The sequence below is a fragment of the Rosa chinensis genome, chromosome 3 (assembly GCF_002994745.2).
Source record: "Rosa chinensis cultivar Old Blush chromosome 3, RchiOBHm-V2, whole genome shotgun sequence".
NCBI lineage: Eukaryota > Viridiplantae > Streptophyta > Magnoliopsida > Rosales > Rosaceae > Rosa > Rosa chinensis.
Genome location: NC_037090.1, coordinates 17943552 through 17967357, shown reverse-complemented (window position 1 = coordinate 17967357; position 23806 = coordinate 17943552). Strand labels below are relative to the sequence as shown.

The window sequence follows — 23806 nt, the reverse complement described above, 5'->3', positions numbered from 1 at the left end:
ATTGGGCGTTTGGGCTGCTGCTTAGTTAGTTGTTTTATTTCTATTATGTGAGAATGGTGGAGTTCCTATTATGTGGCGATGGCAACGGTGGTTCATGGGTGCTCTTGATATGCATAGAGGCGACTTGTCTGCGCTAGTATTGGGCCTAAGGCTGACTTTTGCTTTGGGCCTTTGAGCTGCTGCTTAGTTAGTTGTTTTATTTCTAATAATTCCCCACATTTTTAAAGAGCTATGCACTTTTGTTCTATGCTTGTTAGTTGTTAGTAAGCGTTAATGAATTTTGTTGTTAAATGAATTGTGCTATTAGATGTACCACATTTTCTTATTTGTCTATAGATGACAGTTGAAAGATATATAATGTGCCGTTAGCTTGAGATAAATGACAATCGGAGATGATCCTTATTCAAAAAAAAAAAAGGTAGGGTTAAAGGGGGAATATTCCTCAAAACGAAAATATGGCTGGGCCGGACCTCAAAGAAGTCCCAGTCCATAGTCGGGCCCATAAAGCCCTGAATCTTCTCACCGTCTCCTTGGACTAAAACCCTAAAGCTTTCCCCTCCAAAATCCTGCTGAGGATTTATCGCTGCAGCCGAACACGTTGAGAGAGTGAAACCCAGAAAGCAAAGGTCTCAACTTTCCGCAATCATGTTGAGAGTGAAAACTCCCCAGAAGGCGAGGGCCAGAAGAGCGCTCGAGAAGCGTGCCCCCAAGCTCGTAAGTATTCCCCATCCCCACATGTTCAAAACCAAAGCTTTAATTTCTGTGTGCTTTTTTGGGGTATGGTTTTTACGAATTGGGGTTTTGTGTAATTTTTGAAGATCGAGACCGGGAAGAAGACTCTGATACTCCACGGCATGAGAACCAGCGCCGTCTTGAACGCGGTGTTATCAGACATTTACCATTTAAAGAAGGAGAGCGCCGTGAAATTCAGCCGCCGGAATAAGGATGTCTGCCCTTTCGAAAATGGTGGTGAGACCTCGCTTGAGTTCTTTTCGCATCAAACCGATTGCAGTCTTTTTGTTGTAAGTACAAAACCCACTCGGCCTTTTTGCTTCTTCTACCTTTCCTTTTCATTTAGGTTTATATATGTATATGTTGTGCAATTGTTTCTATTTGGGCTGCGAGTGTGTGAGGTTTGTACATAGATACAAACAAAGAGGGAGAGTGAGGTAAAGAGAGAAGGGAGGTTTGGGGAGAGACTGGAAGCGGAGAGAGAGAGGAGCTTTATGTAGGAAACGAGCATGTGTGTTACTGAAAATGTGTCTGTTTTTGTGAATTGAGTGTTATGCATTGATTTTTCAGTACAATCTGTACTGACTCGCATTCCTTATAGTTTGGCATTTATGGTAATTCTGCTCTTGTCATTCTATGATGATGCTGTTCTTGGTTTTCATGTGCATGTTAGTCCTGTTCTAGAATTTTACAACTGGGCAATTGATTCAGTGCCGCAGACTGTAACAAAATAGGTTTACCAATCCTTCCAAAGTATCTTGGTGGATAGTGGGGACCCTTATCCCAATTGCTTGAACCAAACCCTTGTTGCCCTATTTAGAATGCCGAGTGTTCAATGTTCTAATGTTTAACTGAGATCAGGCACTGTATCTGTGCTTGTGATTTTTTTTTCTTCTGTTTTACGGGCATCGTTTTGAGCTCGTCGTTGCTTTTATATGCAGTATGGTTCTCATACAAAGAAGCGGCCCAACAATCTTGTCCTAGGGAGAACATATGATCACCATATCTATGATCTTATAGAGGTTGGGGTTGAGAACTATAAACGCATGGACTCATTTTCATATGATAAGAAACTATCTCCACACGTGGGGTCGAAGCCTTTCATTTGTTTTATTGGAGAAGGATTTGAGAGCGTAGAAGAGCTGAAACATTTGAAGGAGGTTTTGCTTGATCTGTTGCGAGGAGAGGTAAAACTCTGATGCCCTTTTCTGAATTCTCTCTTTTTAATCAAAGAGTGTTATAGATTTTTACTTTGGCATGAAGAGATATATAATTAAATCCGTGGATATGATATATGCAGGTTGTAGAGAAACTAAATCTTGCTGGGTTAGATCGTGTATATCTATGTACAGCTATATCCGCAAACAAAGTGATCCTTACACAGTGTGCACTGCGACTGAAAAAGTCTGGCACAGTAGTTCCAAGGACTGAACTGGTAGAAGTTGGACCCTCCATGGATTTGGTAATTCGTCGGCATCGTCTTCCTAATGTTGGCCTAAGGAAAGAAGCCATGAGAGTGGTTAGAGATCAGCCTAAGAAGGTTTGTTTAATAAACTTGACCACTTTTTTTTCTTTTTTTTTTTACTCCCCATGACATGTCTGTAACATAAATGTTTTTATACTTGCAGGACAAAAATATTCAACAGGACACACTGCGAGGCAAGGTTGGCAAAATCAATATTCCAGATCAGAAGGTAAAAGGCCGAAAAACATATTTCTTTTATATAGCTGTAGTTAATTGCCTCAGTGCATAAAGTACATGGTCAGAGATGTGGGGGAGGGAATTGCCTCTTTCCTCACTGGAACTGCGGTTTCATTATTCTGAAGTTAAAGCACGTCAAGCTAGTTGCATACTTATCCTTCTTTTTTTCTTTTCCCTTATTTGTTCATTAATATTTGTTCTTTACTGAAAATCTTTGGGTTTAGGTTGATGACACGAAGTATTTCCACACAAAGGTTGGAGATTCGTATGTGCCTCACAAGACAAAAGGAATTAAAAGGGAGCGCCGTGAAGCTAAAACGAGAAAGGAGGAAAAAGAGGGCGATGAGAATGCATCAAAAAGGCAGAAGGAAGATACTGAGTAATTCTTTTCGGGCAAGCAGTGTACTGGGTTCAAGTCATGTTACTCTTGCTGTCATCGACTTTTCTATTAGGCCAATGCTTGCAAGAATTGAAGTCAAAGGGTGGCACAGATTAGAGTACCATGGGAACATTGCCCTTCCCATCTTTCATAGATTTTAAGTTCTGCTTATTATACATTTGGTTGTCATGTGTAGCATGGGTTATATCTGTTGGTTTTTGTGTGACAAAATGACATGTACACTTGAATGGTAGTGAATCCTTCCTTTTCTAAAATTATTTCCCACCCATGAATTTCATTTGCTTGCTCCATAAGCAGCTGTGTTGTGATTGCAATGGTCTTATTGGACTGTTCAGTGAAAGAAGCTTTCCTTTGTTGCAGGTAACATAACATTTCCTAATGTATTGCAGACCAGTAGTTGATGGCCTGTTGTGGCTCAATTATTCTTATTTTTGTCTCTAGCACTTTTTATTTGCTCCTTGCTTTGCACGCACAGGTTCACTTTTGTCCAGGAATGGAGGATGGAAAATCAATGAAGAACAAAAGTTCAATTGAAAGTTGAAACTCTTCATAATTTTTACAACCGAAAAAGCCTATTATGAATTTTACAAACTCAAAACAAAGGATAGTGCATTGAACAGTTGCAACCTTCTCCATCCTTCTATATTACATGTTTCCTTTTAATAAAAACGACATACTGATTTCCAAAATCAGTGATGTTACTCTAAAGAGTAACAGCAGAAGGTAGGTTCACAAACTGCTCCAGGCACCAGATCATCCATCTCAGCGTCTTCTTGGCTATATTCAAAAGCACCAATTGAAGAAATGACCTTATAAGATGCACCACCAGTCTAAAAGCTTGAACTTAGAAATGTTCAAAGCCCATATATTCTATGAATTTATAGTTTTATACCATAACAGTATAAATTCTTCTGTAGTTAATAAGAACATGCTCAACAGACTAGACTAGCAAGTAGTTTTGGACTACTGAAGTAACAAAGACAGCTTCATAAAAAAAATAAAATAATAATAATAATAATAATATTAAAAAAAAAGAACAATAATAATAAATGCAAGACATTTATCCATGTATTATGCTTAAAACCATATATCTTACCGGAATATAACAGGATGAAAGGGGCAATCTGGTATGTATGACCATTTCCTCCCAACAGATCGCAGACTGCCCATCTCAAGAGTAAGACCTGCAATTTTCACAGCTCAAAACTATCTGTTAGCAAGAAGACTTTGAATCCCAACGAACCTTAAAGTAATGCATGCAACTCAAAAACAAATAAGAATAGGTTCCTCACCTTAATCCCCCAAAAACATATGAATGCATAAGAATTATGTCCTATAGAAACAACTAAAATTTCAGAATGAAAATCATAAAGAAAAGGAATAAAAGCTAATGATAAAGAAAGAATGGAAATGTCAAACTTAATATATTCATCAACAAATCGTCCAAATAATAGACCCCTGCAACTAAAACTAACTAAGATCCTCAAGGGCAGCAAATGGGCAAGAAGTGCAGCTCTATGGACCAACATTATTAGCTAATCATCCATCTTTTGGTTGTTCATCTTGACTTGCACGCTCATCGAATGCAGATTCATCAGCTGGCCACTTATCAATGCCAGACCCTCCGGCTGCTTGCAGTGCACCTATGTCCCAGATATCAAACAATCCGTCTGGGATTCCCATCTCTGGCATATCACAGTTGATCGGATTACTCCAAAACCCACTAGAACTTGACATACCAGCACTGGCATCAAAACCCATACTCCATACATCATCTGGTTTAACCATGCTCTCAATCCCTGGAAATGAGAGTTCCTCAAAAGGACTCCTCTCCTTCATCAAATCCTCCTGGAAAGAGATGTAAGGCTCGGGATTAACCTCTTGTTGTTGGGTCACAACACTCTTGCCTTTGGAAAGTGGATCTTCAATTACCATGCTTGATGCCCCTTCACCCTCTTGCTCTGGTGTTACTTCTAGTTCATCCGAGACCGTTAACCCATCAAATGCAATATTCTCACATTGAAATGGCATACCATGATCTGGAGAGTTTTCAATAGGAACTGGATTTACATCTGGGACTGCAGACGACATAGTATGGTTTCTCCAAGCAGGTTCGTACTTCACAATTTTCCCTTCCACATAAGCATCAGATCTAACTAGTTCACGTTCACGCGCCTTAACAAATTTCCTCTGCCCAGAGGAAGAGTCTATACCTCTCTGTTCTTTCTTCCGTTGAAGCCTGGCTAAGAATGCTGGGTTTTGAAGCACCTTGGCCAAGAAAGAAACCATCTGCTGCTGTCTCTGCTCAGCAGACTGCAGCCTCTTATTCACTGCTTTCATATGGTCAACTGTAACTCGCTGCTGCTGTTGCAAGTCAACGACCTCCTGCATTAACAGACTCCTCTGGTTCCTCAGTGACTCTATCTCACCTTCGAGTCCAGGCCTTCCTGCTTCAGCAGAAGGCCCAGTAAAGCTCCCAATCTGCAAGGACTGAGATGACTTGCGCCTCTGGATGTTCTTCAACAAATGTCTTTTGCCCCTCAGGAAAGCTTCATTTGCAAACTCCCACTTATCTGTATCGATCTTGCGAAAACCCTGAGTACAGGACCGAAGATATTTAAGTATGTTATAGAAAGAAACAGTTCATAAATCTATAGATAGATATCATTGTTCAAAAGGTAAACAATTGTTCACACAAGACAATTTGAAGCCATCAATTTTCATGCATAGGAGGAGCTGAACTTCATAATACAATCTACAAATCACACATATTTGAGAATATATATATATATATAGCTCTTGACAAATTGGCATAATAACTGATTTCAATAAGAACCTGAACCTGAATTCTCCCTGCCAAAGATGAACAACCACCCCACCCCCCCCGGTAGAGGGGAGGATGTTCTTTTCGTGGTAGTAAGCCTCCATTCCTAATTAACAAATCAAGGACCTCTACCATTTACATAAGATTGACTATATTACATTTCTTACACATCTATTTCATAATCCTGAGAAATTTGGACATAAAGGTAACAAGATGGAGAAATAGAACCAGGGCAACCAAGATAGAGCATATCATCAACACCAAGAAAACCAAAAAGAACAACACATTCACCAAATTATCTTCCAAACCATTAAGGAAAACAAGCATTCATTCCATTGCAAAGAAATCGTATAGTACAAATGAATCCTCGGTCAATTACGTACAAATCAGAATTCATTACAACAAATTGTGAGCTAACTATACAAAATCCCCTACTCCTCCAAAGTCTTACATCAACAACGGTTTAATTTATACAGTGACAATGGCCTCAGCTACATCTGTACATGATTAAGCTCATCAAACCCAATTGAGATCACAAACAACAGTTTCAAATAAAGCTAAAACAAAAGCAAAAGAAGGAAAACAAACCAGAGAACAACAAAATCTACATACAGACAGATGACATCAGCCAATAGAGGCTGTGCTACTGCAAATACCCACATAAGTATTAAGCTGGCGGACAAAGCTCGAGAAATTGCTGTGCTTGAAATTCCGAGGCAAGATGAGCCTCGAAAACTCCACAGGGTCCCAAACCACGAAGCTTCTTCCAGTAGAACCCCACGATATGATCAAATCCAGCGACGGGTCGTCCACCAAATCAAACGTCTTGGACAGAAACGGCGGCACCGGAGTCCCCTGCAGACACTGAAGCGGCTGCGGCACTCCCACACAGTCGCTACTCCCACCAGACATCCCTTCTATATCCATCGCAACCCCACCGAGCAGCGGCTCTGGCATTTCGGGGTCCAATTGACCCGAAATTGACGTAGGAGGTTTTGGAAACCTCTCGTCATCTCTCGGATACATAAAATCAACCTATTGGATTTGTTGCACCAAAAAACAGAGTACTGGTTTTCGGGTGTGTATTGGGTGAGAAATGGGGGGTTGGGTGGGGGTATATATGGGGGGTATTGGTCAAAGGGGAATTCAAAGGCGGTGGAGGAGAGGCACTGTTGTGTATAAGAGAGGGGTGATCCGAGTTCAGAGCCATTGAGGTGGGGCTGTGGCTGCAATTTGAGACAGAGAGAGAGAGAGAGAGAGAGGGAGGAGGAGGGTTTTGAGCGCCGACCTGGGGACGTTTCCTTGGAGCTACGATTTTTTGAAAATCAGTTATATGGAAGTTTCTAGTTACGGTGGGACCCCCGGGGGGGAAGATATTTTGATTATTTATTTAGTTTTTAGTGTGAGATATTTCTTCATTTCTTGCGTGGGGATTGGTTGTAGTGATTTGGAAGAGCAGGAACAGTGTTGGTTGTAATACTTGGTGGTGAAGCTATCACGGGTGACCAATCAGGACCAATCTCGTGTGCTCGACCAATCAGAGAGTAGTCAGGTTGGATTTGGGAGTTTGGACTACTCGTTTCGGACACGGATTTGGCACTTTCTCTTGTTTTATGATGAGGAAAACAATAAACAATTGGGGCAAATCGGATTTGCTGACGTTTGATTTTACTTTGTAGTGTTTATATAATGATGATAATAAATAAACAAAACAGAGAAAAGTAGGGCTGTCAATTCCGACACGACCCGATAACACGACTCGAAACCCGCACGAAATAAAGCGGGTTGAACCCGCACGATTAAAAAGCGGGTCAGCCACGGGTCAACCCGCCATGACCCATTTAATAAATGGGTTGGCCACGGGTCAACCCTCCAACACGAAGTGAACCCGTATAACCCGATTATGCTATATTTTATCCTGAAATTTTAGACGTTGGGAGTATTTGATCATAAGATTAGACAATTTGAAATATTTTTCTTTATAATTATTGGATTTAATTATTTATGAATTATATATAATTATTTATATTCTTCGTCCTGTGGAGTTTTTAGCAAATTTAATCAATTTATGCATTTTTTTAGTTAAATGGGTCGCATTGTTAACCCTTAAATGAGTCATTTTGTCAAACACAACACAACCTATTTATTAAATGGATTAAACGGGTTGGAAACGGGTAACCCGTTTAATAAATGGGTTGGGTTTGGGTTTAAATTTTTGACACGATTATTAAATGGGTTGGGTTTGGGTTTGTATCTTGTAACACGATAAATACCTTGACCCGACACGAACCCAACCCGACACGACCCATTGACAGCCCTAGAGAAAAGTCTAGAAAAGAAAAAGAAAGATAGTGAAAATAAATAATTGAAAAGCTTCATCTGCTTCTAATATCGGTAAAAGTATTTTTTAAAGGGAATTTCTATTCATATCTTTAAAATTGGCATTTGGACCTCCATATTTTTCCAAGTGATATTTGACTTTGTCAACTCATGTCAAATTACCAATAAAGACACAAAAGTGGGTAAAAAATAAAAAAAACATATTATTCTTACCTCTACGAATAGTAATAGTCTTCAACTTGGAAAAAATATTTTCCTCCATTGTAAACCCTAAAATCTACATTTATAAAAGGCTTTGACACTGAGTTCTTGGAAATCCCCAAGGGCTTTGACATTAGTGTTTAAAAAATAAAATAAAAGTTCTCTTTTCATATATCTGAATGGGCGTTTCAACATTATTATCTGATATTTGCTCATGATTTACTGATGTTATTGTTTGAGCCCAAAAGTATTTTTGGCAAGATCCCTTTAGGGGATTTAGCATAGCGGGCCGATACCTGAGGCCCAAAAATAAGCCTACTTGGGTTTGAGTTACAGCTTCACCCATTCCAGAATCCATAAGGAAAACGAACCCTTATTGGAATCAAGTAGCGGAGATTGAATAGGAAACTTCAATCAATAATCCTTCTATGGCAAGGAACAGTCAAAACCTTAGGGTATAAATACCAGGTTTCAAGGACAAAACAACAACAACTCTTTAATCAACTAATCGCACAGATTATCAAAGCCTCTCTGGAGCAAACCTAGTTGCAAACTAGCGAAGCAAGGGTAACGCCCTCGCAACCCAGCGAAGCTAAAGATACGCTTTAGCAAGCCCGTGCTTTCTCCTACTTCCCAGTGATTGCTCTGCTTAACCTACAACGTTAAGTATCGATTCGGTGAACGCAAGAGATCACAACACAAGCCCTTATCCGTAAGGCAAGAAGTCTTTTTCGGAAAGGCATAGAAAAGAACCTTGTGAGGAGGTTGGTGCTCTCCTTGTCCACAACGTTTGAGAATAAGTCAGGTCAAGGGACTCCCTGACGACTACACCCCACGGTGCTGGCACGCATGCGCACACTCAAAAGAGACTGTTTGCAACCAGACTGGTTTTGGGGCCAAACATTTTGGCAAGCCCAGTGGGACCTGCATACCGTTTCTTAGCGATTGCAACCATTGGGAAGTCAAGCGCAAACCCTTACTAAAAGGTTTACGTTAACTGCCCGAAGCACAAGACCTCCAGTTACAGCCCGCACTCTCGTGCAGACTGTAGTGGTCTTTCTGACGAACAGGTGACTCAAAGGTTCTCACTTAATCCGCGATCATCCGACATGTCAACAGAACAAGGTGGAACTCCCCAGCTAGCTGTTGAGGGCGACAACACCCATGTTGTCCAGCCTAATGAGGCTGGCAACGCTTCCAGCGCCACCCAGGTGGTCGTGAGCGGGGAGACAACTGATCTCTTTGTGCACAATCTCGTCCCAGCGAATGCGAGCATTGAGGAGCGGCTTGCTGTCTTTCAACAGAATGATGCCGCATATAATGAAAGGATGGAAAAAGCTCTCACAGAAGAGCGTCGAAGGCTTGACGAGCATTCAATTTCAATTCAAAAGCTTCAAGTGAGTTCACGACAAACACAGGGATATTGGCAAGATATGCACAAGCATAGCTGAGAAAACCACAAGGAGCTCGTGGATATGATAAATGGTCAGGCTGCCCAGAGCAAGCACATCTCGGCCGACATCACGAACCAAGCCAAGCATACTGCATCAGAATTGGTAGCTCTTCGCAATAAGGGGTCTAACCTCGCGACCCAGGTTGCCATGCAAAAGGCTAAGTTGGACCAGGCCAAAGAGGTTCTGAATAAAGCTTTAGGAGATCCTAGTGCCATCCTCGGTTTGCTTGGTCAATCCTCAGGCTCTAGTAAATACATACCACCTAATGCCCGTGAGAAGCCTGGCAGCAGCACCGCTAATCCATCTGCAACCGCCGCTGCCTCGTCATCTAAAAACAAGGAAAAAGCTCTGGTGATTGGTGGTAAAGAGAAATCTACACCTCCGGCAGCGCAGAAAAGTAAAACTTTGAAATTCGGCGAAGGCACTCCTGCAGATCCTGTCGTGTTTGCTCAATATGACAGCGATGGAGCAGAGAATGTATACCAAGAGTTCCCAGGAAATTACTATGGCATTGACCAGGCAGGTAATCCAATCAAGATAACGGCTTTGGTAAAGGATGTGTCCACGCCAGCGATGACTCTTCAGCAATCCACTATTCCTAGACCATTCGCCTGGAGGAAGGAACAACGACCACTACCCAGGCCGTATCCCTACAGACCGCGCGCCAGACTGTGGCAATACCTCCTCCTCCTGGCCCAGATATGTGAGACGTGAAGAGGTAGAAGAGATGATCAGGTTGGCTAACCCTAGGGCCCACCTTGATGGGGTTTATGAGGGGCCTTTCCCGCCGCATATAATGCTCGCGACTTTCCCAAGAGGCTACAAAAATATCATATTTTCTACTTTTTCAGGAGAGGATATTGAGAATGCGGCAACTCATCTGGCCAGGTTTAGGGTGCAATGAGGCCAGTATCAAAATGATGACATCCTCAAGTGCAGGAGCTTTGGTACTTCTCTTTCGGGAGCTGCTTTTAGATGGTTTTCTAAGCTTCGACCAGGATCAGTGGCAGATTGGCCAGCAATGGAAAAGCTCTTCCGAGAAACTTTCGAGGCTATTGAGCCTGAGGTTGACTTGGCTTCTCTCACTCAGATGGCCCAACAGCCCATCGAGTCTGCTGTTGCTTATCTTCAACGCTTCTAGATTCAGAAGGCCAAATTGAGTATGGTATTGCCTGAGAAAGAACTAGTCAAGTTGTCGATCAAGGGCTTGCAGCCACGCTAGCGAAAGAAGCAACATGGCAGCATGATCCAATCAATGGGAGAGCTTATCACAGAGGTGGGTAGCTTTGAACATCTCCTCAGAGAAACTGACGCTAGAAAGAATGCGTCCAAAGGGACATATGTGCCTGGAAAACACTGTACAGTGGCCGCCCTGAACTATCAACCGGCTACTTATGATCCTTATGACCAAGGTGATGAAGTTGCTCAGGATGAAGATGATGAAGAGGATAATGATGTCTTCGCATTCGAGATGACAGGAAGAAAGAACTCAACCTTGAAGCAGTTGAAAATCTCTAAGGAACCTGTCAAGCTCAAATCTGTGGCCTTCACCAAACCTGAATTCGCGACGTATACATATGATACCAATAAGGCACATGAGATCTTAGATGAAATGATCGCCGCAAAGATGGTAAAGATGAATTTTGGACCCTTTCGGCGCCCAGATCAGCTGAAAGGAAAAAAGTACTGCAAATTTCACAACCTGTGGAATCATAACACAGCTGATTGTGTGAAGCTGAAGGACTAGATTCAGGTATGGCTCAATAATGGTAGTCTGCAGGTGGAAGCTCCGACGACCGCGGCAGCATTAGTAGATCTGAACCCTTTTCCTGACACCGAGGTCAATATGGTTGATGTGAATTGGACCAAGAAAACAGATTTGACTACTAAAGGACAAGAAAAGGACAAGGACGAGATCCCAACAAAGAAGAAGGCCAAACCTATTTGCGAAGCATCACCAGTGGTCCTATGCTGGCGATGCAAAAAGGAATATAGCATCCAAGTGTCACATGAAGAGGTCGATAAGACATTTCGCATTGGCTCTTTCCCACCAGTCAAATGGGCTTCGCCATCGCGAAGCTATCAACCTTCCAGCCCAAAAGCTAGAGACAGGATGGAGTCACCGCCATCCCCAAAGGACTCTAACCTGTTCAGGAAATTAAGAGCGACCGCGGCCGAACAGAAACGAGATGGAAAAGCTGGGAGCGAGCACAAGGATGTCGTGACCAAACCCTATATACCGCCTGCTTCAACCTCCTCCATCAAGGAAGGCAAGTGTTATACTAGAGAAAAGGGAAAGGCAGTAGAAATCAGCCCTTTCAAGAAAAGGAAGCTACAACGCAAGTTTGGAGAGGCCAAACGAACACTAGAGGCTCTCGATCAGGGCTTGATCAAGCCTTCGCAATTAGTCAAATCTCCTGAACAATATCAGAAGGAGATGGAGGCACTAGCTGCTAAGCCATTAGTGGCTCCCCGCAGCTTTCAAAAGCAAGCAAGCTCAGAGTCAGGGGCATCTAAGCCCAGTGTTTTCTGCAGGATCACTAAAGAAAGGACACCATCGCCAGTTAGAAAGGAAAGCTCGCCAACTAGGCGGTCATATGTCAGGCGCAGGTTGTTTCACGAGGAGCCAGAAACCAAGTCCTCAGTTTTTGAGAGACTGGGGGGCAAGGATAACTCTGCAAAGGCCTTGCGGTGGAGACCTAAGAAAATCCAAAGTCTAGTGGTCACGCTCCCAAACGAGAGCCCAGCAGGGGAACAAAAGTCAGACCCGCCAAGGCAAGTCACTGCGATATCAGAACACAGGCAAGAGGAAAAGTCGCCCCTAGCGGAAGAATCTTTGGTGGCGCTGGTGGCTAGACAGTTCAACACTGAAATCCCAGTCGATGAACCCAAGCTTAACCTTGAAGACGACATGGATGAGATAGAAGCGGTTGACACTTCCTGCAACATGGTTTATGTGCTTCCCGTGAAATATGCTCTGCCAGTCGCTGCGCAGGAATGTGTAGAAGTCGAGGGCGGTGTCGAACAACCTCTGCAGATTACCTCAGCGGTAACAACACCTGTAGAAGAGTCGGTTTTCCTTGAAACAGAAGATGCCAATAACAAGGAGTTCTTCATGAGCTTTACAAGACCCACACCTACTATGGTTCAGCACATGCGGCCTTCGTATATCATGGCGGAAATTGGTTGCATCAAAGTTAGCAAAATCATGGTCGACACCGGAGCCACGGTTAACGTCATTACTACAAGGACCATACAACTCCTTGGAATCAAGAAAGAGAAGATACAGTCCATGTCCATCACGCTTAAGAACTTCGCGGGGACTGTAACGAAGACGTTAGGCCTACTGTTCCTACGTATCAAGGTCGGCCCCGCAGAAGGATTTTATGCTTTCTTTGTTACAGATTGTTATGCGGCCTACAGCGCCATTCTAGGCCGGGATTGGATTCACCGGAGCTATTATGTTCGGTCGACTCTCCACCAGGAATTGATTATGTGGAACAGGGTGACTGATAAGGCTGAGGAGATTAAAGCTGATCCTCGCCCATTCCCTGTATCCGCGAATTATGTAGATGCCAGGTACTACTTGGAGCCAATCGCTCCATTCCAGGTAAGTGGCATAGACAATAAGGGCCGCTCCACAGGGGTGACTGCTTCTGAATTGGCACAGTGGGGGCTCACGCTCCCAAAGGAAGACCTGGAAAGGCCTGGCCACGCTGTGCCCAATACTTTGAATAATTAATGGATTACGACCTTCCAGAGGAAAGGATAAAGGCTTTCCATTCTTTGTACGAACGTCTATCCTCGTACTTGGTGGAAAAAAAGATCTATGACCGAGTCGCGACTTTAGAAATAGTTAATGAGGAGCTCTCTGACCATGAAGAGGAAGAACAGAAAATTCAACTCACCCCAGCGGCATTGGATGACACACCTCCGAAGGTTAGGGACCCTACCGATAAGGTCAATCTGGGAACAACTGACAAGCCCATGGAAGTGGCTATCAGCACCTATTTAGAGCCTAGCGAGAAGCAGAGGATCATCGACTTACTGCTGGAATACAAGGACTGCTTCACGGAAAAATATGAAGATATGCCTGGCCTGTCACCAAACTTGGTATGCCATCAGCTGCCAACGCTCCCTGACAAGAGGCCTGTGAAGAACGAACTCGGAAACCCAAGTTCTGGTCAAAGAGGAAGTTGAAAAAATGGACAAGTCAGGCATTATCAGGGTGGCCAGGTACAATCAGTGGCTATCCAATATAGTGCCTGTTCGTAAGAAAAATGGTAAAATGAGGGTCTGCGTGGATTACAGAGACCTTAATTTGGCTACCCCATGCCGGTCGCAGACATGCCGGTAGACGCAGTTGCAGGGCACGAACTGTTGTCTTTCATGGACGGAACAACAGGATATCACCAGATTCCGGTCGCGGAGGAAGATAGGCACAAGACCGCATTCCATTGCCCAGGGTTTGCGGGAGTTTTCGAATATGTGGTCATGCCCTTTGGACTAAAGAATGCTAGGGCCACCTATCAGAGAGCCATGAACTTGATCTTCCATGACATACTGGGAAAGATCCTAGAGGTTTACATTGATGACGTGGTCGTGAAATCTAAGAAGCGAGGAGTCCACATTACGGATCTCAGAAAAGTTTTCGAGCTCATGTGACTGCACAAGCTCAAGATGAACCCCGCCAAGTGCGTCTTTAAAATTCAGGCAGGTGACTTCCTAGGGTTCATTGTCCATCAAAAAGGCATCGAGGTCCCTGAAGATAAGGCCAATGCGGTTATCAATGCATCTCCCCCACGAATGAAGAAAGAGCTACATCGGCTACTGGGTAAGATTAATTTCCTACGACGCTTCATCTCCAACTTTGCTGGGAAAATCCAACCTTTTTCCCCACTGCTAAAGCTGCAAGGACATAACGAGTTTGTATGGGAACCTAAACATCAAGAGGCCTTTGACAAAATCAAGGCCTATCTAGCGAGCCCGCCTGTGCTCTTTCCTCCCAGAGCCGGATTTCCATTAAAATTGTATATTTCGACAACTGAGGCCTCCATTGGTAGCCTACTTGCTCAAGACGATGAATAGGGCGTAGAACATGCTATTTTTTACCTCAGTAGGACACTAACAGGTTGTGAAACGAGGTACACTCCCATGGAAAAGCTATGTCTTACATTATACTTCTCAGCATGCAAGTTTCGGCATTACATGCTATCCTTTACAACTTGCATCATCGCTCAAACTGATTTGGTCAAATATATGCTATCGCGTCTGAGAGGTCGCATTGGCAAATAGGTGCTCGCCTTATCAGAATTTTCGTTACAATATGTCCCACAGAAAGCAATCAAGGGACAAGCCATTGAGGATTTTTTGGCACATCACCCCATGCTGCACGTCCCCGAGGTGAGAGATTTAGAAGTTGTTGTTGAAACTTTAGATCGCTCGGACTTGGCGTGTTTACCAGAGTACGCCGCGCTATATCAAGCCACAGTCTCACTCCAACCCTGGGTGCTGTATTTTGACGGTTCAAGAACTGATACACTAGCAGGGGCAGGAGTCGTCTTGGAGAACCCAACCAGCGATCGGTTTTCCTACTCTTTCCAGTTGGAGTTCCGGTGCACCAATAATCAAGCAGAGTATGAGGCCCTTATTATAGGCCTAGAAGTGTTACTAGAACTAGGGGTCAAAGACATCCACGTCTGCGGGGACTCTTTGCTCGTGATCAATCAGTTGCTCAAGAAGTTCAGGTACACAAGCTACTTGCTTGCACCTATCTGGATCGTGCACTGGAGCTTTTGAACCAATTTGATGACGTGGACTTGGAACATATTCCTCGCGAGCGTAACTTTGCGGCCAATGAGCTAGCCTAGTTGGCTACCAGCATTACTTTGAAGTATGGTGTTCGCGAGCAAATCTTGAAAGTTGAGCGACGCACGTTGCTTTTATGGCTCGAGCGGCCTGACCCACCTGATGACTAAATAGTGGCTGTCTTAGACCCTATTGATGTGGACTGGCTGGTTCCTTTGATCGCCTACCTTAAGCAGCCAGACTCCTCTACTGATAAGAAGATACGCTTTCTTACGCTGATTATTTTCTCAAAAACGATGAGATGCGTCGGCGCGGGGAAGACGGCATCGATTTCAGGTGTGCATATGGTCGAGAAGCAAAGAGACTAATGCGAGAGGCTCATGCATGTGTGTGTAGAGCACACCAGGCAGGTCCTAAGATGCGTTGGTTAATCAGGAGACATGGGTATTACTGGCCCAGTATTCTAAAGGACTGCATCGCGTTTGCGAAAGGATACCAGGATTGCCAGGCACATTGTCCAGTCCAGCACATTCCCAATATACCCATGCAGCCCATTATTAAGCCCTGGCCTGCGCGAGGCTGGGCATTAGATCTGATTGGGATGATCCATCCTCATTCGTCTCTCCAGCACAAGTTCATCATTGTCGCTACCAACTTCTTTACGAAGTAGGTAGAGGCTGAGCCTTTGAAAGAGGCCTCGGGTGCCACCATTCGACAATTTATCTTTCAAAATATTATTTGCAGGTTTGGCATTCCGGAGGTGCTGGTTTCAAATAGGGGGGCAGTATTTATGAGACGCGATATGCAAGAGCTTGTGGTTGACTTGGGTATCCAGTTTATCCATTCTACCTAGGGCTGGGCACAGGCCGGGACGGGCTGAAATTGTGGTAATCCTGAAGCCTGTCCCTGAAATAAAGTTCGGTACTAGCCGGGACGGTTTAGGCCATTTTGAGAATAGATCTCGAAGGACCCGAACCCGATCGGTATAGGGCCGGGATTGGGCCCAATCCGGGACGAAACCAAAAAAAAAAAATATATATCGAAGTTGCAAACCTGGAGTTCTGGGTTTTCTCCTCCTATAATCAAGAACTGTGATACTTAATCACCATCAAGAGTTGCCGAAGTAGTCAGAACCTTCAAATTCGACGCATGCCTCTTCACCAATCGTTTCATCACTCCCAGCAATATGTCCCTGAAATCTCAAAATGCATAAACATAACATCATATTGCAAAACACAAAAAACCAAATCACAAACTCGTTTGTGGTGCAATTTCAAGGCGAGGCTGCAGACGAAAAATTGGAAAATCAGAACATAAACTTACATTGCTGCCTTTCCAAATCGGAAGCCGAATCAGATCGCTGAGGCGAGACACCACCCTGAGCCGGATCAGATCACCAACCACCCTTTCAGCTCAATCAGATCGAAACAAAGACATGAAATTTATATCGAAACGAGAGAGAGAACAATACTTGATGATGGGTCCGGGTCGAGTCCTGCTCCAGCTAGCTGAGCGGACAGTTATGGTTGGGTTCATAGTTAGGCAGCAGAGAGAGAGAGAGAGGAAGGTCTAAGACTATCGCTGTTGTGTGTGTCTGTGCTTTATAGTGAGGATCGGCTGACGTGAAGATGAGAGAGTTTGTTGAGGTTACTCGGCGATGGAGATGGCGGCGACATGGAGAGGCTGAGTGACGCCAACGACGCCGGACTTGGTATAGCCTCGTCTGGGAATGATCTGAGAGAGCAGAAGAAGAAGTGAAGAACTGGAGAGTGGAGGAGAGACTCAGAAGAGATCAAGATTGAAGAGAATTGGGGATCAGTTAGCATTTTGGGTTAAAACAGGAAGGGACGGGCCCAAACATGACATTTCTGATTTTAATCCCGGCCAGTCTCGACACTTTTCAGTACGGTATCGGGCTTTCGATTTTGGGTGCCCATCCCTAATTCTACCCCTTACTATGCTCAATCCAACGGCCAAGCAGAAGCTAGTAACAAGGTTATCATCACTTTGTTCAAAAAGATGCTGGCAGAGAATCCTCGCCAGTGGCATGACACTTTGTATGAGACACTCTGGGCTTATCGCACTTCCAAGCGGAACCCTACTGCCACCACACCCTATGCTCTGATGTTTGGACATGATGCAGTTGTCCCTTTAGAAATCAATGTCCAATCACTGTGCGTCCAGGATCAACATCACTTGATTGGTGAAGATTATGTCCAGGCTATGTGGCAAGAGCATGAAGATCTTAGCGAGAAGCGCTTGGAGGCTTTGGACAGCTTTGTGATGGAAAAGCAACGCATCGCTCGCGCCTATGATAAGAGGACATGCGGGTGTATTTATAAGGAGGGTGACCTTGTGTGGAAAGCAGTCTTGCCACTGGGCGAGAAGTTGACTAGCCGCGGTAAGTGGACTCCGCGTTGGGAAGGTCCCTTTGTGATTCACCGAATTCTCGATCACGGGGCCTTTCACCTTAAGGATCTGGATGGTGAATTCCATCGAAACCCAATCAATGGAAGGTTCTTGAAGAAATATTACTTAAGCGTCTGGGAATTTGAAGATCCCCCAGATCCACTTGTTCTTGGGGCAGGGGGGCAACCATAGTCTTACTATGTTCGCATCCTCCCTTACATTTAGGCCTCCTCATTGGCCTCATTCTCATGTATTCGCTTCACCTAGAAAGACTAGGGGGCAACACTCTATGCATTTAGGCTTTGTTTTCATGACCTTTAGATTTCTTTGTTTTCGAATTTTTTCTTCAAATATTTTGACAACAAGTGTTAAGAGTATGAGCGCGTGTAACACGGCCTACAGTGGCCCTTTTTATGTAATAGGAGAACGAAGTAGCGAAAGAAATATGATTTTATTCATAAAGTGGCTTTACGGCCAAAAGCAATACAAGTACATTCGCGAAAGGTACATTTGTAAGATTACAAAGCCAAAAGTGGCTGAAACTTTGGACTTTAGATCTTCTAAGAGCTTCTGGGTTTTCTGCTAGGAGGGCAGTCAGATGGTCACTCTTCCTCTTTGTAACAACCCGAAATTTTAATTATATATTAGATCGTGTGATAATATTTTCTTTACTAGCGTGTGTGTGTGTGTGTGTGTGTGTGTGTTAGCGTGTGTGTTCGAGAAGTCTATTACCTATTGCATGTAGCTTGTGAGGAAGCTAGTTTTACTCAATTGGTTTAAACATTTTCGGATGAGACCTTATAAACCCAATCAATGAATCTCTTATTAGTCATTGTTCGTATCCAAGTGTGAATAAGTATTCTATTTGGGTGATTATGCAAAGTTAGGAATTATAGGTGTTGTTGAACCTGTAGACTAAGCTAGCTAGTAGCTTGAGGTGGCATCACTCAATTTATAGCTCAAGCTCTATTTATCCATCATTAAAACTTCTAGTCTACTGCTATCACATGGATATCCCCAGATTGTAGAAATAAAGCTTATTTTCTTCCTATATGTTTTTATATATAACCTTGGTCATTAAGTTATAATGGGATAAGAGCTTTCATACCTATCTCTGCAATACTTACTGATGAAGGCTTCTATTAAGAGATAAGATTGTACAAGTATATCTATTGAATGCTTGGTGATTAAGTCATTAAGTGATAGGTATGGACAAACACATCTATATGCAGATTTAATTATAATTGTTTTGCTTGATGGCCAAGAACCTGACTAGTACTATAAATAGCAGCTATCTACTTGTTTCATATCCACACTACAATGAGAGCAATAGGGGAACAGAACGTGAGTGAGGGAGATAGAGAGAAAGGAGTAGGATAGAAAGAAAGAAATAAACAAAAAGGAAAGGAAACAAAAGAAAAAAAGACACTGGGAGAAAGAAAAGGATATGTGAGAATGAAAATAGAGAGGGAAGAAGAGGAAAGAAAAGGGGTAGAAGAAAGAGAAGGGAAGGCATGATTACAAAGATTAGTTTCGGAGAATTAGATTTGGGATTCAAAGGTCTGTTTCGATCCTAAAATCTATTTCTATTTCTATGGAACTTTGTTCATGTGTTTTTGCTCAGTTCTTGTCTAAGTTGGCTTAATGTTTTCTACAGTTAATAATGTAAATGATTGTAAGCATAGAAACAAATCAAGATGATTAGAGAATTGGTTCCATAAGAATAGGTGTCCTGAGTAATTCTTAGGTTGCTGTTTGGGTTAGAATTCTTATTTTATCTTAACAACAAGAGGTTAGAGTGATCAAAGAACCTATATGCATCAGTTTAACAACCTTAGACTGAGCAGTAATCTCAAACATTAGTTTGTAGGCATTGGAGAAAGCTAGAACAAGTTTCTGCATTATAATCATTAGTTAACTTTGAGCAACCATATCCTTTGATCTAGACCTTCTTTTTAGAAACCATTTGCATGTGTTGAAAGCTTATAATGTAAGCTTGATATCTGTACAGTTTCATAGAATTTCATGTAAGATTCAGTGGTTAATTTTGAGGCTAAAAACAGAGGTCTGCAATCTGTTGTTTTTGACACAGTTTTCTTTTTACTCAAAACTGTACATTTAGGCTGGGTATTTGAAATTGGTGTCTTCATGAAAGTTTCAGTAGACATCTCAAAGATCATTTCAGAATTGAAATCTCATGAAAAAGACTTTTCTAGAGTAAGTTATGATTTTTCGAAGCTGAGGGTCTGCATCAGGAAATTCTGCAATTTTCATTATGTTTCTGTTTGTTCCATTTCGTTTCAATAGTTTCCTGTATTCAAACTTGTTTAGGTCGACCACCAACTGAACATAGAGATTCTTCTATTTTTAACAAAACTTGTGACACTATTTACTGAATTCATTTGAGATACTTATGTCATTGTGAAATCAGTTTTTCGCGTCAATTTTCCTTCACAATAAATCTGCAAGACGTTTTTGGTTAGTTATTTAGCATTTCAAGTGAAATCTAAATGGCTTGAGATTTTAGGTACCATTTTCTTAAGACATAAGCTCGATATTGAAGTATGTTCTTAAGGCAGAATCATAGCTTTGTGTTTAAAATAAATTATGTGCTTATGCATAGGAAATGTGAATTGTACTTGGATATTTACTTTTTATGCAGGAACATGTATCTATACAATAGCTTGGAATCCAGGTAGGGGGATCTGGGAACCTCTACTCAATTGTATTGTATGCATATATGTTGCTTGACATGTTTGTTGTGGAATGAATGAATATTTGATGCAATTACATTGCGAAGTATATGTTATCAATTGATGCATCATCCATTGAGTACATATGAAGTGTAAGGGTGGTGATGGTGATATGTGTAATGTTTTCGATATAAGAAAGTTTGAAATTTATCTTTTGCGTAGTTGAGTCCATAACCTCAGCAAGTACCAGATCCCAGGTATGCCCATTGTTAATGCGCAATTAGTATAGGATTGAAAGGGTAATTCGGGACTGGCGAAAGGGGCATGGACAAGATGACTAGCAAAAGAGGGTTAGGGGGATTGATTTTGGGTGAGGGTTAGTTCATATAGTTAAGTACTCTGAGTCACCTTCGTGGTAAAATACATGGTATGGGACATGTAGGCTCAGTTTATTCTGCTGTGTGAATTATCGGGAATAGAACATGCATTCATGCATACCATATGATGATTGTTTGGTTATCTTTTGTGTGAAGAGAAATAGCTCCCTACTGAGCCACATGTTGAGCTCACCCCTTAACAGTCTTGCAGGTTATTAAACACAAGAACTATGAAGATTAGTGATCGAAAGCAATTAGAGTTAGTTGGAGTTTTGTATATGTAAGATCATTATTCCGGAAGTGAGTATTCTTAGTGATCTTGAGTTGGATTTATCCTTATACCGAAATGATAAGTCAATTCCATTTTCAAAGTGTCGATTTTATTTTTTCTATTCGTTTATTTTTATTTTTACTCACATCTCGGATTTCGGGAAATATTAAAAAAAAAAAATTTGACCCGGATTCGGGGCGTGACACTCTTTCTCTCTTCACCCTCCTCAGATCTGAGCTGCAGTTGCTATCGTCTGTACTACAAGGAGAGGGAAGGAAATAATCCATCGCAACCCTTCCAGTTGGTTATCCTCTAGGATGAAGGTGGTCATCAGATGAAGGTGCAGCCCAGCTGCCTCATCTCCCTCCGGGACAAAACGAAAGTTTGGTCCGCCAAGTCCAGAAGGTAGGGCTCCGAAGAAGAGCATACGGCCTTGGGTGGCCTCCCAACCTTCTTCGGTTTGCTCCGCGCAGGGGAACCCAAGGAGAAGGACTCCACAGAATGTGGTATCCCGCGTTAGGAGCGCCGCGTGTTCTTCAGCCTAACTGAAACCGGTGAATCTCATCCAGACTTTCTGAGGCCAAAGACATGCGCTGGACCTGAAATTAAGCCATAAGGCCTACCCAGGGCTTGAGATTAAGCCATAAAGCCTAAGATTTAGAGGCTGAGGGTGAGTTTGTGAGGAGAAGATTTCAGGAAAAGAAGGAAGAGAAGCAAGGCTTGCAAGGTTATTTCTAGGTAAGTCATGTTTGCGTGTATCTTTGTTTCCCCAAATGCGGATATTTATAGGACCAACCTCGGTGGCCTTAGCCCTCTGATGGACGGTTGGAGTAGATTCAACGCCATCAATAAAATTGAATGCTGATCTCAGAAATGAAGGAAATTGAAGACGCGTGGGTAACGGAACAGTCTTTAAGGAGGTAACCGCTCCATTTCGAGATTATCTCTTTAAAATCGTCCTAATGTGCAATTATGGCAAAGTTGAACACTGCATTGCCTACAAAACTTAAAGAAGTATTTGGGCCAGCAAAAGTGGGCTAAATAACTAAGTAATTTTAATAATAATATTGTTCATACAAAATAATGGGCCTAATACTGGAGGCCTAAAAGCCCCGACCCGCATAAGTTAGGCGAAGGAAATGCTCGTCCAGGCGAAAGCCAGCGTCGGCAGCGGCTTGTTAGGCTTGTTGTACTTCTTCGCGTGCTTGGGCCAAGGTTTGAGACAGCGTCTCAGAAACGGCTAAGGGTTGCTCCAGCTGGGGTTCCTCATAGGCAAGCCTGGCCCTCACAGTGTTGAGTTGGGCCTGGAGTTCCTAGATCTGGGACTGCAGGTGATTCTTAGCGATCCTCAAGTCTCTAATGAGGTTGGCCCGCTCACCCAGGAAATCTTGCAGGTTGTCCATTTGTTGGGCAAGGGCTTGATAATGGACCTGGGCCTGCTTGGCTTGAGCTGTCGTGGCCATTTTCTCATTAAGCCATCTGGGGAGATCATCTAGCAGCTTGTCTATGTCGAGGAACTGGGCTTCAGTGATGGCACCCTCGCGAAGAAGAACTCGGAGGTACTCTAAAGCTTTCGAGGGCGCGCCCGACAGCGAAGCCTTCTCTAGTGTCATCTATAACTCCAGGAGGGGTCACTTCAAGCAGGCGAGCCAACCGCTCTAGTCTGGAAGGAGGCGCTTGTTGCGAAACGGGAACAACGACAGGAGCCTCAAGAGGCTCCTCAACAGGAATTGCCTCTGGCACCAGCTCAGGGTTTACTCCTCCTCCTGCTTCAAGCACTTGGGGGGCAGGTTCCTGGTCACCCACATTTTCGCCATCTGGCTCCACGGGATAGTCGCCAGCTACTTCTTCGGCAGCGAAAGCCATCTCCTCATTTGGAGCAGGGTTCTGATCCTAAAAAGAAGTGTTAAAATATCAAAAGGATTAAAGCAGGAGTCAGAGCAAAGGCGACTATGAGAGTGTACCTCTTCAATAATTAGCTCGCGAGGGGTTCCTGAAGCATGTAGAGAGATGAGAGTTTATGTTTCCTTTGTCCCTGGACAGCCTCAACAATGTCCGAAACCGAGTCAGGTGCTACTTGTTCCAGGATGTGTGCTGCAGTTGGCTGCTTGCGAGGGGTGTCTAGAGGTGGCATTCTTTCTACCTCAGGCGAGCTGTCGTCTAGAATTTGTACTAGCACCAGAGCCAGCCGTGAGTCACTCGCGGCGGTGGTTGGGTTGTCGCGCCAGCAGAGGCTAGTGGCAATGCTTGTGAGGAAGAGGCTTCACTGCCAGCGGTGGACGATCCTTCCCCGATTTGCCTAAAGGGGCCTATGGATCTGTGACGAACCTGCAAGTGAGGAGTGTTATGGGTTCAGATAAGGATGAGACGAAAGTCTTCAGGGCTCGCAGTAAGTATATATTACCAGTCGATCAGCGAGTGGTTCATCTTCTTCCAAAGGATAAGTCCGGGGGTCGGAGCGACTGCTCTTGCGGGCCAGAGCGGCTGCAATCTATTAAAGAGTGAGGAAGTCACATTAGACTTTGAAAGAAAACATTAAGATAATAAATTCTTTGAGAGATTCCTTACCGTATGTGAGTCATCATCATCAGAAGA

General features: G+C 43.3%; 3 protein-coding genes and 1 long non-coding RNA gene across 9 annotated transcripts; 3 read left to right on the top strand and 1 right to left on the bottom strand.

The window, feature by feature from the left end:
• Positions 1-537: 537 nt before the first annotated feature.
• LOC112192073 (ribosome production factor 2 homolog) lies at positions 538-3198 on the top strand. The gene is made up of 6 exons (XM_024331603.2): positions 538-714; positions 819-1022; positions 1674-1919; positions 2033-2272; positions 2361-2426; positions 2659-3198. Exons 1-6 carry the CDS (start codon positions 646-648, stop codon positions 2815-2817), a joined length of 984 nt encoding a protein of 327 aa, XP_024187371.1. The 5' UTR covers positions 538-645; the 3' UTR covers positions 2818-3198.
• A 144-nt stretch (positions 3199-3342) lies between these two features.
• Positions 3343-6965, bottom strand: LOC112192072 (heat stress transcription factor A-3). 6 transcript variants are annotated; one of them, XR_005808274.1, is made up of 4 exons: positions 6319-6965; positions 4127-5429; positions 3931-4018; positions 3365-3611 (listed from the first exon to the last, which is right to left on the bottom strand). XR_005808274.1 is itself a non-coding variant. In XM_040516405.1 (2 exons), exons 1-2 carry the CDS (start codon positions 5791-5793, stop codon positions 4374-4376), a joined length of 1179 nt encoding a protein of 392 aa, XP_040372339.1. In that variant the 5' UTR covers positions 5794-6463; the 3' UTR covers positions 3343-4373. The 6 variants fall into 6 exon arrangements, 3 of the variants coding, with proteins under 3 accessions (XP_040372339.1, XP_040372340.1, XP_024187370.1); XR_005808271.1 differs by having other exon boundaries at positions 3360-3611; positions 3931-5429; XR_005808273.1 differs by having other exon boundaries at positions 3360-4018.
• Positions 6966-17480: 10515 nt separating this feature from the next.
• On the top strand, positions 17481-18062 carry LOC112194214. Its single transcript, XM_024334459.1, has one exon. The coding sequence runs from the start codon at positions 17481-17483 to the stop codon at positions 18060-18062; it is 582 nt and encodes a 193-aa protein (XP_024190227.1).
• A 1137-nt stretch (positions 18063-19199) lies between these two features.
• Positions 19200-20657, top strand: LOC112193789. The gene is made up of 2 exons (XR_002934029.2): positions 19200-19430; positions 20533-20657. It is a non-coding gene; the product is annotated as an uncharacterized LOC112193789 (long non-coding RNA).
• The last annotated feature ends 3149 nt before the right edge of the window (positions 20658-23806 follow it).